The sequence below is a fragment of the Phallusia mammillata genome, chromosome 4 (assembly GCF_965637545.1).
Source record: "Phallusia mammillata chromosome 4, kaPhaMamm4.hap1.1, whole genome shotgun sequence".
NCBI classification, from domain to species: Eukaryota; Metazoa; Chordata; class Ascidiacea; order Phlebobranchia; family Ascidiidae; genus Phallusia; species Phallusia mammillata.
In genome coordinates, this window is record NC_137255.1 from 22,165,074 (window position 1) to 22,181,966 (window position 16,893).

General features: G+C 37.0%; 2 protein-coding genes and 1 long non-coding RNA gene across 5 annotated transcripts; all 3 read left to right on the forward strand.

Moving 5' to 3' along the window:
* The first annotated feature begins 532 nt into the window (after positions 1-532).
* On the forward strand, positions 533-3,189 carry LOC145223963 (uncharacterized). 2 transcript variants are annotated; one of them, XR_013859528.1, is made up of 3 exons: positions 533-690; positions 774-925; positions 1,305-3,189. It is a non-coding gene; the product is annotated as an uncharacterized LOC145223963 (long non-coding RNA). The 2 variants fall into 2 exon arrangements; XR_013859529.1 differs by having other exon boundaries at positions 1,308-3,189.
* Positions 3,190-5,686: 2,497 nt separating this feature from the next.
* Positions 5,687-8,002, forward strand: LOC145224231 (uncharacterized). Its single transcript, XM_080090684.1, has 4 exons — positions 5,687-6,385; positions 6,706-6,831; positions 6,940-7,088; positions 7,790-8,002. Exons 1-4 carry the CDS (start codon positions 6,360-6,362, stop codon positions 7,912-7,914), a joined length of 426 nt encoding a protein of 141 aa, XP_079946810.1. The 5' UTR covers positions 5,687-6,359; the 3' UTR covers positions 7,915-8,002.
* A 4,751-nt stretch (positions 8,003-12,753) lies between these two features.
* On the forward strand, positions 12,754-15,387 carry LOC145224203 (uncharacterized). 2 transcript variants are annotated; one of them, XM_080090645.1, is made up of 3 exons: positions 12,754-12,902; positions 12,979-13,130; positions 14,566-15,387. In XM_080090645.1, exons 1-3 carry the CDS (start codon positions 12,814-12,816, stop codon positions 14,682-14,684), a joined length of 360 nt encoding a protein of 119 aa, XP_079946771.1. In that variant the 5' UTR covers positions 12,754-12,813; the 3' UTR covers positions 14,685-15,387. The 2 variants fall into 2 exon arrangements, with proteins under 2 accessions (XP_079946771.1, XP_079946772.1); XM_080090646.1 differs by having other exon boundaries at positions 12,979-13,115.
* Positions 15,388-16,893: the final 1,506 nt, after the last annotated feature.

Sequence of the window (16,893 nt, forward strand, 5' to 3'; positions counted from 1 at the left end):
TTCGATTGATAAACTCAATAGACTGCGTGTTGAATGTGTGTGAACGTGTTTGACAGCATAATTTGAGTAGTCATATGAACTGCTTATTCATGCGTTTGTGTAGCCATGTTTTTATACCATCAGGCTGTAATTTTTTTCCCAGTTTGTTCGAACTTATGTGACTGACCAAGCAAGATACTTTGCCCCACGAATAAATAAAGTTTTATAGAAGGTAACGCATGTTCCTGTAATGCTGTTTGAAGCAAGAGTAATGGTAAAAGAGTTCAACAACTTAGAGAGTCTGTTTACGCAATTTTTCTGCCATAAAAGTCAAAACAGTTTTTAAACGATATTTTATATTGTGTATTTTCGAAAAGGAAATATTCAAAACAAAAGAAATGTTGACCTAATCATTTAAATTTTAGTTTTTACTCAAGTTAACAATAGCAAACAAAATATACTACTTTTTTGGAATATTGTTGTTCCGGAAAAACAATTACTTGCTTAACACTGCAGTTTAGCATTTGCTTTAATCCTTTTTGTTTAGGTGTAGATATAAATTTCTTTTAAAAACGTTGGTAGTTTTTGTTTGTTTTATCATTATCAACATCATACAGTCATGACTTGGCCCACAATTGGAATCATAATAACTGCTTCGATTCCGTTTTTGCTTACATTACGCAAACATTTTGATTGTGACAATAACAACAAGTGAGTTAGTGATACATTTAGTAACAAACCGTTTTGCTTAATTCGTGTTTTTTTAAATTAACTATGTGTTACTGTCTGCACAGATGTTGCAACATTGGTTGTATCCTCCAACTGGTTGTCAGCTTGTTGGCAGGATTGTTTTCATGTTGTTGCTGTATTGTCAACCTTCAAGCAAACACAAAGAACGAAATTGTTCTGTTCCATGAGGGAATTGGTTTAGTTCAGTTTGTTGCAGGTGCGTACACTTCGTAGTTTAACATTTTTAACTGAAGGAGAAAGGGTAAACAAAGGTGAAGCACAATATAACTTACTGATGTAAAGTGTGTGCCTTTTGTTAGTGGGTTTGTTGTATGTTTGAAATTAAAGTTTTTCCTTTTTGCATCAACAGGTAACCCCAGTATGCCGATTAGTCATACGACATGCATGTTTTTTTATTAACATTCAAAAATTTAGTCTTTAGTCAAAAATTTAAAAATTTAGTAAAATTCAAAATTTATTCGTTCAGAAATTAGCCAATTACGTAGTTTTGGATAAAAAAGCTGTTTACTTATGCCAAGTTCAAGAGATTAGTTGTCTAAAATACTCATTACAAACAAATTCATGATTGTTTACAGCAGGGGCGGGCAACTTCTCCAGTCGGCGGGCCTGATATGGGAAAATGAAGTACTTGGCGGGCCGGATTCCTGAATCGATACATTAATCGCGTATTTATCCAGTGATAAAACGGATTTTTGACGACCTAAACCAGTGGTTCTTAACCTTTTTATAACGGCCGAACCCCTACTATATTCTTCAGCCTTTGGTCGAACCCCAAGTTACATCCTAGGTTTTTAACCCATTTTGTTTGGTGGGTCATAATTAGTTTTTGTTTAAACGTAGTGGCAACAGTTACTGTTTGTCATTTTGTTAAATTCTGACATCATAATACAAGCAACTTGTTTCAGGATTGCTTTAATTCCGGCAACTTTTAGTTTTTACCAAAATGAAGCATTGTATTTTTAGCATCTGTACACTAACATGAAAAAGATGAAGTAATAAGTTTTTGCTGCCAACAAAATTTCGTTGTTTTTCTGCTTACGAACAACGCGAACAATGCTCTTTGTTACGTCAAAAAAAGAAAAGAAAACCTTAGTGCAGGGTTGCACAACGTCGCAGAATCTTCTTTTACCAACGGCCGCCATTTGCCTGCTTATTTTTGTTTTAAAATATTTGGTTTATATCATGCATTTACCATCTAATAGCGCCCAAAAAGCCCAGATTAATTTCTAGCTCGGTGCATAGATTGAGCTGCACAGCGAGGAGATCAGTCTTAAGTGTTTATGATGTCACAATCTATATTGTGATGCTTGTTGTACCTGTTTTGTTCGCATTGTTGTCACACAATAGGCGTACAAAAAGTCTGACACATATGGTTATTAGGCTGGTAATACTCTTTTTAGTACCACAAAAACTGTTTAGAGCAGTTTAAAACACCCCTGCCTAAGTTTAACCTTCCAGTGTTTCGATATTAAGCAAATACAAATTGCCGTTTTTAGCGACTATAGACCCTAAAGTTTGACAAAAACGAGTATTTGTATTGTACTTCAAAAAGACCTTCGTCGAACCCCTGATTCGGCGTTGCCGAACCCCTGGGGTTCGATCGATCACCGGTTAAGAACCACTGACCTAAACCAAATACAATCAAGAACGTCACAATTACAATACAGTCCAAACAATCTAACTGATATAACATAAAATTATTCACCACAGCAAATTTAATGCATAAACCACAAACTTAGATACTGCTGAAACACTAACTAGGCTACACGTGTGGAAACAAAGGAAACCGTGGCCACACACATGGTTGGCAGTTATGTCGTAACAATGGATGTATGGTGCAATGGTAACAACGGCGGGATAGTTTTTTTGCTATTGGGGAGCGTTACTGTCCGTTACAACTATAATTTGACGTAGTAAGCAAGTAGTGGGGGATTGTAGCAGACTGTGGCCGCGGGCCACATTATCATGTAAGACCAGAAACTGTCCGCGGGCCGCTCAAAATTCCGTCGCGGGCCGGATCCGGCCCGCGGGCCGTATGTTGCCCGCCCCTGGTTTACAGGCATTATCTCCGTTTGCGTCGATTGGGCAAGTAACAAGGAAAATATTGAAGGCGAAGGAGCCCTTAAAGCGTTTTGGTTACCACTTTTCCACTGTTTTTGCCAATATAAGATAATTTGAAGACAATTTAAACTAATACGGTTACAGTTTAATATTTGCATTAAATATTTTTTCTTTTGCTGTGCCGCTGTGTTTTGTTTAAAATTGATGCTTCCAACTTTTCCGCTTTCCGTGTTTTTTAATCGTAATGCCTTTTTTGCTGTTTATGTCCCGCTTTTCTATTTTTTTGAAATGTTATGGGGCCAAATGGCCAAGCGTTTTCAGCAATCGTTCTGTGTTTACTATGCCATGGGTTGTTACACTTTTTGATGCCATTGCATTTCTCGAAGCAGCAACCTAAAGTGGTATTGCTACGTGTCAAAACGTACAAATCAAAATTGATCTATCAGATTTCCAGAAAGACAGTAGCTGCCCAACTTATCCAAACTTATACTGGGCACAGTGTATTTAGAACAGTAACTGCGTAAATTGGTTACATAAGCAAAGAAATATTAAAAAAGCTACACCGCAGTATCCTACTCAGTTTTAAAGCATAGGGATAACTAAAATATGCTTGAAGTCAGACCAACCACCATTCCTTACTTGCCTGTGGTAGTTAGGCTTAAATGATAATTCCATAAACAAACAAGAGATTTAAACAATACAAAAAATCATTGCATTGAGAAGAGTTTCCCACATTTTTAATTTGCTCGTGCAGAAATGGATCTTATCTGGTTGTTTTCAGGGTAACGATAATAAAAAGGTTAATAACCACTAACTGAACAGTCGCACAATCTCACGATAAATGTAATTGTAAAGGCACAAGGTCTTATAGGTCCCACTTCTAAAAGCTTCTAAAAGACCGCGGACAACTAGTTTCTGAGCAGTTAGTTTAAAGCGCTTAACATATATTTTTTTCATGGTTTTTTTATTTTCTTTTTGGGCAAAGGGTTTTCAAAAATTCAAAACTAACCTTATTCTGTCTAAAAGCCAAGCGATGAAGCGACAAAAGTGCATTAAATCTAAACCTTAAGGTCTGACCCTGTAGAAAACCAAAATATATTTTGCGAAAACTCCATGACCTTATTACCTCAGAGAAAAATGATTTACGCTGCTTCATAATTTGCTTCGCGTTCATGGCTATAACAAAGCGTTTATAAGAGAGAGTCGGTTTTACCTTCAACAACGTCATGTTTCATTGCTCGTAAGGCAACTGAAATTGGTCTCCGACTTTATTGCTAAATGTATACTACCCAGTAACTAAGGGCTGTTTTTTCTGTTGCTTTTCGTACATCATCGGAAATAAAAAGGCCACAAGTTGGTACTGTATTTGCAAAATATCAACCCGTATTACTGCAATAGTGTTTTTTTAGCTTTGCGTCAATTTTCGTTTTTTTTGCGGCTCATAAAACAAAATGTTTTGATTTTAAACATAGAGTTTGGTGGAGTGTAACAAAAGTTTTGGTATGGCACTTTAGGAGATTTACCAAAACTGGTGGAAAATTTTGCTGTTCTCAGAAAATTGCATCAATCAATGTGTTGGTGGGGGCCCCACAGTAAATAGCTTGGCGGGCCGGACTGTGGCCCTCGGGCCGTATGTTGCACACCCCTGCCCTAGACTAAAAATGCTATTGGTTGTATACTTTTGTAAGAACTGCACCCACACAGAACTTTAGGGGTCGCTTGCACAAACGAAAAACAAACAAACAAAAGTTGACATTTTAAAAAACACTAATGCAACTGGGCGAGGCTGCTACAAACCCATTAGCAATGAGGATCGCAATTGATTCAGTTGCTTTAGTAAAATAAATGTAAAACCAAATTTTGCAAAACGTTTTGCTTGTACCCCTATGCTTCATAAGAAATTTGTATAAATAACTTGACTATACAGATATTGTTTTGCATAATATTCTGTTTGTTTTGGATGCTAATTACAGTCGTTAACATTTACCACCCTGTCAACAAATAACGGGTTTTACATGTTAACAACATAACACTGTGCAAAAACCCTGTAAAATTTGCCCAACAAGGCGGAACGCTAAAGATCAGTGTGGTACGTGCCAGTATTTCGAAAGGGTGAAAATTGTTTCGTCGACGGGAAATCCCCTTGTGTCAGAGCTAAGTAATACAGGGCATCGCGTCATTTGCCTAAGCACCTTACTGTATACGTCAACAGTTTCAACAAGACTTGCATTTTATGCTTTCGGTCTTAAACTGGATAAACCTATACCTTCAGAACTGGTTATTAAGCTGACTAAATTATGACATACAAAGACCATGGCAGAATCGTATGCTCACAATGGTTACCACAACTTGTTACTGTGTATTTTCCAAAATAAAATAAGCCTAAGTAAACAAACGTTAACCTAATCATTTTAATATAAGATTTACTCAAATTAATAAAGGCAAAAAAAGGGTACGTTGAACTTCAGCTCAAACTGTATAAGCCAGGGGTGTCCAAAGTGCGGCCCGCGGGCCAAATGCGGCCCCCGGCGACATTTCACGTGGCCCGCAGGTGTTTTTCAAAATGTTTCGCAAAAACGTTTTTGGGTTTTTGCGACTTGCGACTTCACGCAAACGCCTTCCATGGAACTTTATTTACCGGTAAAAGCAAAGTGTACAGCGTGCTGACGCAACAAAATCCCACAATTTCCTTAAATTCCGTATATTTTTGCTCAATTTTCAAAAAACGTTGGCCCGCGGGCGTCTTCTTCTGGCAAAAATTGGCCCGCGGGCGTCATCATCTGGCAAAAATTGGCCCCCACGAAAAAAAGTTTGGACACCCCTGGTATAAGCCCTTGACATAACGAAAAATCAAAAAGTTTTTTAGGTAAAACACCTGGTGCAAAGTTAGGGATTTTCGTGGAAAATTCTATTTGTGTCATGGGGTTACACTCGAACCCGTGATGTGTTGTGCACTGATGGAGAACAAAGGCGAACGGGTCTGCTTCTAACAGTAAAACCTGAACATCTAGTGCAACCGCTATTAGTGATTAGACTGTGTTCAGTTTGGCTGTATTTGAAAGTTGGGCAGTATTTTTTGTCCTTAGTGCATTTTCCTGATATTATGTAAGGAGAATGTCAAGTAACGAAAGGCCTAGTCTATTCTGGTTGACTGAATAGTTAGCTATGAGTTTTTTCTCCATATTTTACGCTGCCTAAACAGAAAAAACTTCTTGTTTAGATTGTATTGTTGCTGATGTGTGAACATGCAAAATTTGTTTTTTTAGAGCGTTTAAAAAATAATAGTTGCTTGGTGTCGCTATAGGTTGCGATAGCATGCCAGTGTAGATCAGAAGAAGTTTTTTGGGTACAATTATATATTCAAAAAAGGTTGGGCACCTCTGGTGTACACTATGAAAACAAACAAAACACAATAAAATTAAATAAAAAGCTATGATCCAGCAGGAAAAGTAAATACATCTGGTATTGTCAATTTGGGAATTTCAAAAAGAAATGCTATTTTCATATGGGTTCTTTGTTATCTGCTTCGTGTCCATGGTTAACAAAGCGAACGCTCTTTTAGTTGTGCGATGACAACCGTCAGTTGGAAAGCTATGTAATTCAATTCAATTCAATTCAATTTATTTTTGCTTTGTAAGACTGTCGCTGTCCCAGTTGGCAGCAGGAAAGCAGACTTAATTTTGCAACTATTCGAGACATTTGCACCAGAAACAATAAAAAAAACGAACACTAATGTTCTTTGAAGTTTTATCAGTTTATTTATGTCTCTGTCAAAAATATTTTAAAATAACAATGGGAAGGCTGGTTCTGATCTAATCATGCTATGAGCTGTGTTGAAAATGTCACGTGTTTATTCGCATTCAAAATGTCTGGTTAAAGGTTACTGTAAAAAAAAAACACCTATCTTCCTCATAGAAACATAATGGAGTACTCGTCTAAAGATATTTCAATTCGGTGCAATGTTGGAACTCTTATAATTACTCTTATCCAGTTGTTTTGTTGCACATGTTCATGTGGTAGTGATAAAGAAAAAAAATCAAAGTAAGTTTGTGTAACATTTGGTAACAAATTTTTGCTGCACTCGCGTCCTTACTGTTGTGTGTCTTTTTATGAAGATTTGGTTAAGTGGTGGTCTTATTTTCTGTACAGGGAAAGTGACAACGATTGGTGGCTTATGTTCGTGAGCTCAGTTGCCCGATGTTTGCAATTTGTTTGCTTTGTGGTGAACTTTACTTCTGCTTCCTATTATATAAAAGTTGCTATGAATGCTGGAACTGGTTTAGTACTGTTTGTGGAAGGTAGGTCTGCTTATTTTTAAACTTTAGTTTGATTAAACTGCTTGAGCCATATTTCATTTTGTACACTATTTAAGTTTGGCGATTGAGCTTGACCGAAGAAAAACTACAGTAGGGATTACCATAAAATATGTGTTTTTTGATGGCCACCACTTTTGTAAAGCCGCGAATGTGATTTAGCGAAAACTGGTTCTTTGATCAGACTAAGCCTAATGACCATTGTACAAAAACGCTATAGACAAAACAACAAACCATATCCCATGCAGAACAGAGTTGTAAGTCGGGCCGGGCATTTCGAGTCGGGTTCGGGTTCGGGACGAGTTTGGGGCGAGTTCGGACCGGGTTCGGGCTGGGTTCGGGCTTTGGTTTTTCTATTATTCGTCCTTAATTCGGGCTTGACTTCACTTTCTGTGTCGGTATGTTTTTAATGTAAATTACCAAGCTAATAAGTAGCTAGTTACTAGGCGTAACCTAATGCCCAACAGCCCTAAAACGTCTTGTTTAAGCCATTGTACTACCATTGTGTATGTCTTCTTTATTATAAGCTTGTCAATCAAACATTCAGGCCAAAACGGGCTTTACCAAAACGATTCGGGTTCCGGCCTGGCTCGGGCCGGGCTCGGGCTTAAATTTCGGGGCCCGCTTACAACTCTGATGCAGTATGTACAATTGCCATTTGTAAAACAAGTTTGTGTTGTGTGCAGGTTGCGTCAAATGTCGCTGCGAGTTGGAATGGAAATGGGATGTTGTCTTGCTTCTGAAGTCGTTTACTCTCCCAATTTTAGATATTTATTTTGAGTATAAAGTTTGTTCATTGGAAACACAGTAACAATCCATCATTTTTCGAAATGCCTTCTTTGTCCAACTGTTGTTAAAAGAAATACTTTGTACAAACTCCTTTTTCTGTTGTTATTTTAGGCAGGTGGCCTTCTATAGAAAAAAATTGTGGAAACACTGTATAGTGCTTTAAATAGTGATCAATGAAATTTCAGTGTGCCGAAACGTTTTGACTGAATATGGCGTTTTGCAAATGCTTCGGTTCCAATCCGAACTTTAAAAATTCGGCCGAAACCGAACTTTTTAAATGTATGTAATTGATGCCCAAACTTTCAATATCGCCAATTTAAAACATTTTTTAATTAACTCATTGTTGTATCTACAAAGATGGAGCGACGTTGTCTGCAAAATTATCTGCGTTTTTGTCCAGTTGTTTTTATGTTGTTGTAACAGTTGTTATGGAGTGCCATAAACGAGTTCATCAACGGGTTTAGTTAAGAACATCCACCGAAAAGGGAATTTTAGGTTAGACCTGATTTGGTGGCACTTTTTTTCGACTCTACAGTTTTGGCCCGAACCGTTTTAAGCCGGGTTTGATGCACCATTAGTTTTAAGGTTTTTTGGTTTTTAAAACGCCAATTTTAATCTTATATTCATATGGGGTGGCAGTTAATTTGATGTATTCGAAAATTAGTCGGTCTCATTCAGTTTAAATGGCCAAGTCCCTTTTCATAAACGTAATACCTAATTCGGCAATATCGGACATAAGCCCGAATGGCACTTCAACTTTATCCTTAAGGTTTAATTCAAGCGAGAACCAAAAATAATGATTTTGGCGGAAAACCTCCACGATAATTCTATTTGTGTCATGTGGTTACGCCTCAATCTTCATTATGTGTGTTTTGCGTGCATGCATGACAAAGCGAACGAGTCTACACTTCTAAACGACTATAACGACTAACATTCAGTGTAAAGTTGTGCTGTGGTTAGTAAGTGGTCGAAATCTAAGTAAGAATCGTTTAAACTGTAAAGGTGTTTTCACAGTTGCTTTTAAGGCAATTGGTGATGTTCTGTCGGACAATCTGTTAAGTGTATTGCGAAAGGCCGAACAAATTTGATTGACAGATTAGCCAGACATAAAAGAAGTAACTTGATTGGCAGAAAAACGTATAACAACCAGTTTAAACGCCAAAACACGTTCGAAATTTGTCAAGGTCCCGCAAATCCACATATGAAATTAGAGCCTAAAGATTCGGTTTAGGAGAGTAAGACTGTGTAAAACATAGCCTTTTAGTTATTTTTTTTTTCAAAGGTTTAAGAATGAAGTATCTTTAAAGCACTTGTTAAATCGGTTTGACTGCACCATCGTAAAACATGGAGTTAAAACCATGGTTTAACTGGGGCATTGGATTAATTGCTGTAATTCAGGTTTTCGGTACATCGTTCTTTTGTGATCAAAAACCAGAGTAAGTTTTTTGCAATTTTTTACACACAATCTGTGTGCAGTTTTCATTATCAAGGTTGCGTTGCCGGGTACAGTTATAAGTTGTTGTTTTTTTAATGTTGTGCAGTTGTTCCACACCAGCTTGGCGATTTCGAATGTTTGTCTGCATTTTAGCTGGATTGGCTTCATGTTGTTGCTGTTGAGTAAACTCTCAAAAGTCCACACACATTCATGCAAAGCATTTGAATTTTGGAACTGGAATTTGTGGAGGGTAACTTTTTATTCTTATTATTTATGTTTGGGTGAAGTGGGTTAAAGTATATAGCTATGAATTTTACAAGATTTTTTTTAATGTAGTTAAACTGTTCACTTTGCATTCAGGTATCATACTATTTTGTTCTGGAATGGAATGTGAAAATTTGTTACTTGCAAAGGTGATAATTCTTCCAATGTTGCATGCTATCTTCCAATATAATGCAATGTGAGATTAAAACTATTAAAAACCTAATTAGGCACTTGCACTGAATTTTTATTCTTGCGTTTGTGCAGCCATAATCTTTTAACCGTCAGGTCGTAATTTCTTCCTTATTTTGTTGGAATTTATGTGGCTTAACAAGCAAGATACTTTTGTCTATGATGAATAAATAAAGTTTTGTGGAAGATAACGCATGTTCCTGCCTGTGGTTCGAAACCAAACTAATGATAAAGGATCACATCGAGTGTCTGTTTACGCATTTATTCTGCCATAAGGGTCAGCGTTTTTTTAATGTGTGTGGGTCCAATGACCAGGCGTATTTAGCAATCGTTCTGTATTTACTATATTGTAATTCTATTTTGAAGCCTTGCGTTTCTCTAAGCAACAGCCTAAAGTGACATTGCTACGTGTCAAAGCCTACAAATTTGAAGTGAACCAACGGATTTAAACAGACAGTAGTTGACCCACTTATACAAACTTATAATGAGAACAGTGCATGTAGGACTGTAACTGTACATTGGTTACATAAGCAACAAAATATTAATACACCGCAGTATCCTAGCTATACCGCAGTATCCTATTCAGTTTTAAAGCATGTAGATAAATCAAATAGTATGTTTGAAGCCAGACTAACTACCATTCCTTACTTGCCTGTGGTAGTGAGGTTTAAATGATAATAATTCGTTAAACAAACAAGATATTTCAACAATACCAAAAATAAATCATTTCATTCAGAAGAGTTTCTGAAATTTTTAATCTGCTCGTGCATAAATGACAATTATCTCGTTGTTTACTGAATTTTTTTATATAACTTTGCGTCAATTTTCGTTTTTTGCGCTTTATAAAACAATATATTTTGCCTTTCAACAAATGGAGTTCGCTGTGGTCTAAGCAGGGAGTCGAACCGGAACTGAACCCGAACCCGCGAACCGGTTTGAGCGGTTAATTTCATTAAACCCGAACCGCTAATTATGATTTTCTAAAAACCCGAAACGGAGTTGAACCCGATATTTTGTTTGGCGTTGGACCCAAACCGGAACCGGAACCGAACCAGTAAACAATGCAGTCTGTTTTATATTTTGTGATTTTTTTTTCAGAACAGCGCACTGAAGAATACACGAGATAACGCTTATAGGGCGTGTCAAAACTAACAGTGCACGGGCAAAATTCTTTTGGATATTGATAAGGCCAGGTAGATGATGGGTAGAATTAAATTAAAACGAATACAATTTTAAACCGGTTTGAAAACCGCAAACCGGTTCGGACCGGATAATTTACCCAAACCGGAACAAAACCCGAACCCGAAAATATACATTTTTAAAAACCTGAACCGAACCCGAATCCTTAAAAACAAAACCAAGGGAACCCAAACCGAACCTGAACCCATATGATAAGCGGTTCGACTCCGTGGGTCTAAGAGAAGTTTTAGAGATTCTTTAACTAGTGATGATCGAAAAGGTTTATGACCTCATAGACGTTCGGTTACAAGACCCCAGACGAAAAATGCTTTAGGTTGCACATGCAAGAGATATTATGTTCAACCAGTATCGTTAGATAACTGGGTATAGAGCTACTAACACCATACTTGACAGACCAACATTTAGCTAATTTTCGATAGGTTTGTCACCCTGTCAACAAATACCGGGTTTAACATGTAAACCAACAAAACAGCGTGCAAAAACCCTGTATTTCTCTTAAGTTTGTATAAGGATGCAGTCATTAAAAAACGGCTTTACAAATATCGTACCAAGAAGAAACGCTGAAGCCAGTGTGGTCAATGCCAGTATTTCAGGAGAGTGAAAACTGTCTCGTCGATGGGAAATCCCCTTGTGTCGGAGGTAAGTTTTCTACGGCAAAAATACGTTTAAGGAAAAAGGTAATGTTGAGTAAAGCATCATGTGCCTTGTGTGCTTTGCTTCGCGCTTTTGACCAACAGATTAAAAAGGTGCATTGCTTGAGTTACATTAGAAAATTTAAGCTTATGTTTTCGGTCTTTTGATAAACCTTTAACTTTAGAACTAATATTGGGCTAATTTAAATTATACGATAAAAGAGCAGTATACTAACAGTGGTTTCACACCTTCCCTATCATTAGGCGTTGTTGTCCTCGTGCAAATGTTTAGGACAGTTTGGCATTAGTTGCCAATATTTACGCAAAGAAAACTATTTCTTTTGTTGTCTTTTTACATAAGCATGTTGGAACAGTTTTGCAAGCATATATGCTACTGTGTATTTCCAAAAAGTAATCAAAACAAAATAAATGTTGACCTAACCATTTAAAGTTTAGTTTTTACACAAGTTAACAAAGGCAAACATAATAGACTACATTGAACTTCAGCCCAAACCGTAAAAGCCCTTTTTTGCTACAAGGGGAAATCGTTTTCGTGGAAATCACCAGGTGCAGCTTATTTAGGTGTCCCAGAGAGAGAGATGATGAGAGATGAGTTTATTTCGCTCGGTGAACATAGCGACACAATAGCACCAAAACAATCACCAAGCCGGAAATAGCTCTAGAGGCAGTCCATGTGCGTCATGTGGTTAAACCCTAATCTTTTTTGTTATGTGTTTCGCCCTGATGGATAACATAGCGAACGACTTTACACTTCTAGCAGTAATACAGCTAACAGCTGCACGCAAAAGCACAGGTATGCTTGTGCTTGGTCCGTCTTGCCAATTTGAAAGTGGAGATTTCGCATTTGTTTTAATGTGCAAATGCAGCAATGACTTTCAGTGCTTTGGTCTCAGATTGTTGTTTTAGATTTGGTCGAAGATGAACTATGCTTTGAAATTATGTCAGTCAGACACAATCAGCTGTTAAAATGCCCAAGTCTAACTTTTTAGTGCAAGGATTCCTATTTATACCGGACATTTTAACCTAAATAAACGCAGGGATTCTAACAGCTAAGAATATAACTGTAATATGCATGGTCCTTAAAACTATTCAAACCTTTTGATCTAGGTTAAAACATAAATTTATTTTAATAAACGTTGCTGAGTTTGGTTTGTTTCATCATTATTATCATAGTGCAATCATGACTTGGCCCACAATTGGAATTATAACAACTGCTTCAATCCAGTTTTTGTGTGCATTGTTCAATTGTGATTGTGACAATGACAAAGAGTAAGTTTGTGCAATTTGTGTCTGCGCAACGGTTTTACTTTTACCAGCAGGTTTAATTATGTTGTTGTCTGCACAGATGTTGCAACTTTGCGTGGTTCTTACAATTGTTTGTCAGCGTGTTGGCAGGATGGGGTTCATGCTTTTGCTGTTTTGCCAACCTTCAATCAAACACAAAGGACGACGTATTTCTTATCCATTTTGGAATTGGTTTTGGTCAGTTTTTTGCAGGTGCTTATATTTCGTATTTTGTTCAGGTAAACAGTTAGGAGTAAAGGTAAAAATAACAACTTTGTTTAAGCCACAACGACGTTAATTACAAATGTGGGGTTTGTACGTGGTTGACCAGGCAAAGCACGCGGTGTTAATTGTCTTTCTAGAAATGTGCCAAACAAGATTGTTTATCTCTGCATCGACAGCGTACACAAGCACGCACATTATTTATGCCCCCTAAATGACGTTTTCTTAAAATGTGAAACTCGTATCATTTGTAATTACTTATTTAAACCTAATCTTTAACCAGTTGTTTACCGCGCATTTCCAAATGACGAAGTTGTAGATAAGTCTAAATAGGCTATAGTATAGGGTTGCCATATTTTATGAAACACAATCCCTGACAAAATTTATCTCGGTTGCGTGAACCCAGTTTTTCTCAAACTTTAAGTCTAAATGTGTTGACGTAAGTCTGAGTGTGTATTTCAGAAAAACGAAAGTTGATTGCAGGATTTTAGCTAGTTATGCAAAATTGCGCATAACAATGATCCAAATCTGACATCACAGACATGACAAAAACATTACAATTGTGCGCGAACAATTGCATTTTGTTAGTTGTTATGCAATAAAGCCTATTGTTTAACAATGGAGACGGTCGATTCTCACTTGAACTTTGATTTCAACTTATCCAGTTGCACAAACTGACGCCAAATAAGGTTATAGAATTACTTCCACCTTTTCGAGGTCCCCGCAAAATGCCCTAAAGGACCGCGGACCCCAGTCTGAGAACCGCTGCGTTGATCATTTTTGCGATCCAAACACTTCTATTCCGGAATAAACGCTTCTGTTTAGTTAAGCTCTTTTTTAACCAAAAAAATTAAACGATGGTAGTGACAAGGAGCTTTTTAAATTTGAAGAAAAATGCCACTGTAAAAATGTTCCACTGTAAAAATGCCACTGTAAAAATGACTTTTAGTTGTTAGTTAGTTCCCTGCATATTAGGTACACAGTTAAATGAAATTTTCCACGTTCTCATGTAGCTTCGAATACTGTGTTTTCTTGAAACGCGGATTTTTATTTGTGTATTTAACGCATATTGTTAAAGATCTAGTAACAAACAGGTATTGTTACGCGCGCACACACATCAAACAGTAACAGGTACGTTAACCTGCGTGCCGCCAGTTTACCTCTTATCGTTTCATGGTATAGACGCGGTTGTAGCTGTCTACTAGAAACTTTCTCCGTTGGTACATTAATTTTATAATATATACAAATATTTTTTCTTGAATTCCGGACTTTTAGGTACATTTTACCATTTCTCCCTGACGCAGATTTAAACACTAAATTCCCGGACATGTCAGGGAAAATCCGGACGAATGGCAACCCTACTATAGTACAAGAATTCTACTTGGCCGAAATCCTTATAACGCACGAATTTAACATACTTTTGCAGGCTGCATTTTGCTTGGAATCGATGCGGCAAGTAGAAAGAAAGATATTGAAACTCGTGGTTTCTTCAAAGCATTTTTGCTTCCATTTTTGCATTGTGCTTTTCAGTGTTGGATGCCTTGAATTTGATCCAAACTAACACTAAAGCAGTGCTTCTTAACCTTTTGAGCGCTTGTACCCTTTGAGCTTTCATAAAATTTTCTCGTACCCCCGTCTAAAATGGCCGACGGAAGTTGATAAAGTTGTAATAATAGGAACTAACATAATTGTAATAATAGGTATTAAAACTTGCTTGTTGAATGTATGTATTAAAACAGTATTGTAAGTAGGACAAAACCAACCCGTTTTAGACACATAACAAAGTAACTAGCTACGTATTTTTTAAAAATATGCCTAAATACGGTATGATTTCACCCTTCATGTCGTACCCCCTGCTTTAGTGCCTCATACCCCCAAGGGGTACATGTACCCCTGGTTAAGAACCCCTGCACTAAAGTTTGATGTAAATTTGTCATATTTTTTTTGTGCTGCTGTTGTTTTAAAAGATAATTCTTTGGTAGGAAAAACTATTTTGCTTTCTACCAAATAAAGTTTTACAGAAGTAGAAAAAAGGAGTGTGACGAAAGCGTTTAAGTATCTATACTTTGCACAGTGGTTCTCAGCCGGTGGTATGCGTACCACTTGACCAGGGGTGGGCAAACCACGCGAGATGATTTTTCATGCCACGCCAACCGATTTGCGTGTTTATATTAAAATACTAATTTTACATGTTACACTGCTTGTTTTCGTTTTTTTATTATGTCGCAATGTCTTAAAATTCAGCCAAGGTGCACAAAACGTTCTTCTTTTTTCTTATTGTTGATATCACTTGGCACAAACCACCAGGATATTACTCAGAAAAATGTTGCCACGCAAAGTCATTACTGGTGATGTACCGAACCTAGCTAAAATGATTTGAGCCGAAACCGAGTAATTTCGGCCGAATCAGGCTGCACCTCAAATCCCATTTCTGGTGGATGTTTTCAACTGAACCTTTTGTTGTTGATGCAGGTGAACTCATTTATCACATTCCAAATCACTTTTACAATACGTGTAAGCTTTACCAAACTTCTAATATTTTAAAGACAATGAGGCTCGTATTTTATAAATCCAACAATTAGTTCATTTGTGATGTTTCATATTGGCGAAAATCAGAGTTTATGCACTAATTCCATGCAGTCAAAAAGAAGCATTGAAAAACAGCGTATTCGGCCAAAATGTTTCGTCCAACCGAAACTTCGGTGCATAACTAGTAATTACCACATCGAAATAACAAGTTAATCCCCAGCCGTCGCTTAAAAGTTGGCTGACCCACGACTAATACCCGAAGACTTTTCGGTACTTTATTTATTTCGTCATTTTACACACGAATCGCTTATTCTGACATAATAAGTTTGTTATTTAAAACGGGTTGCGTATCACTTGTCATGCTGCTTGCTGGTGCAAAATTAAGACGCTAGTAACTTTTTGTAAACAAAACGTTTAGTATTGAATTGTTTCGTCATAACTAAAACAAATATGCCTTAGTAATTTTAAATCTCAATTTAGAGTAAGCTATTAAATTGCCTAAAATACAAGTTTGTTTTAATAGAAGTTTTAAGGAAGACTGCATCGAGGATTTCGTAAAAATAATGCAATATTGATAAAACAGCAACAAAAGCAAGCAATTCAATAAAAAGAGCAAAGAGACAAGGGGCAAGCATCTCAACCATAGACTTGGGGAGTGTATTATTTTCAGGGCGTCAAACCGGAACTGAATCCGAACCCGTAAACCGGTTTGAGCGGTTTATTTCATTAAACCCGAACCGAATCCGATCCGTTTATTACGATTTTCTAAAAACCCGAACCAGAGTTGAACCTCATATTTTGTTTGTCGTTGGACTGTAACCGAACCAGTAAAAAATGCAGTCTTTATTATAATTTGTGAACCGGTTTCAAACCGCAAACCGGTTTGGTCCGGATAATTTGCCCGAACCGGAACAAAACCCGAACCCGAAAATATACATTTTTAAAAACGTGAACCAAAAACGAACCCCTTAGAACAAAACTAAGTGAACCCGAACCGAACCTGAACCCGTATTATAATACGCTTGTATACAAGCGGTTCGACGCCCTGATTATTTTATTGGTTCTCAACTGTTTCAGGATTATTGTACGTCCTGGGGTTGTTGTGGACGCAAAAAAAAGAAGAAAAAAACATTATGACGAAAAGTGACAACAAAAATTTGCCTGTTGTCAGAAATATGTAATATGTAGAAGGGTAAAAAAATAAGAAAATAAGTTGATTTCTTCT

Bases quoted from the DNA above. Each gene is read 5' to 3' on its own strand.
- LOC145224231 (XM_080090684.1), top strand. From the start codon at position 6,360: ATGACAACCGTCAGTTGGAAAGCTAT. The intron at 6,832-6,939 runs GTAAGTTTGTGT...TTTTCTGTACAG, and splicing joins GATAAAGAAAAAAAATCAAA to GGAAAGTGACAACGATTGGT. The intron at 7,089-7,789 runs GTAGGTCTGCTT...TGTTGTGTGCAG, and splicing joins TTTAGTACTGTTTGTGGAAG to GTTGCGTCAAATGTCGCTGC.
- LOC145224203 (XM_080090645.1), top strand. From the start codon at position 12,814: ATGACTTGGCCCACAATTGGAATTATAACAACTGCTTCAATCCAGTTT. The intron at 12,903-12,978 runs GTAAGTTTGTGC...TTGTCTGCACAG, and splicing joins GATTGTGACAATGACAAAGA to ATGTTGCAACTTTGCGTGGT. The intron at 13,131-14,565 runs GTGCTTATATTT...ATACTTTTGCAG, and splicing joins TTTTGGTCAGTTTTTTGCAG to GCTGCATTTTGCTTGGAATC.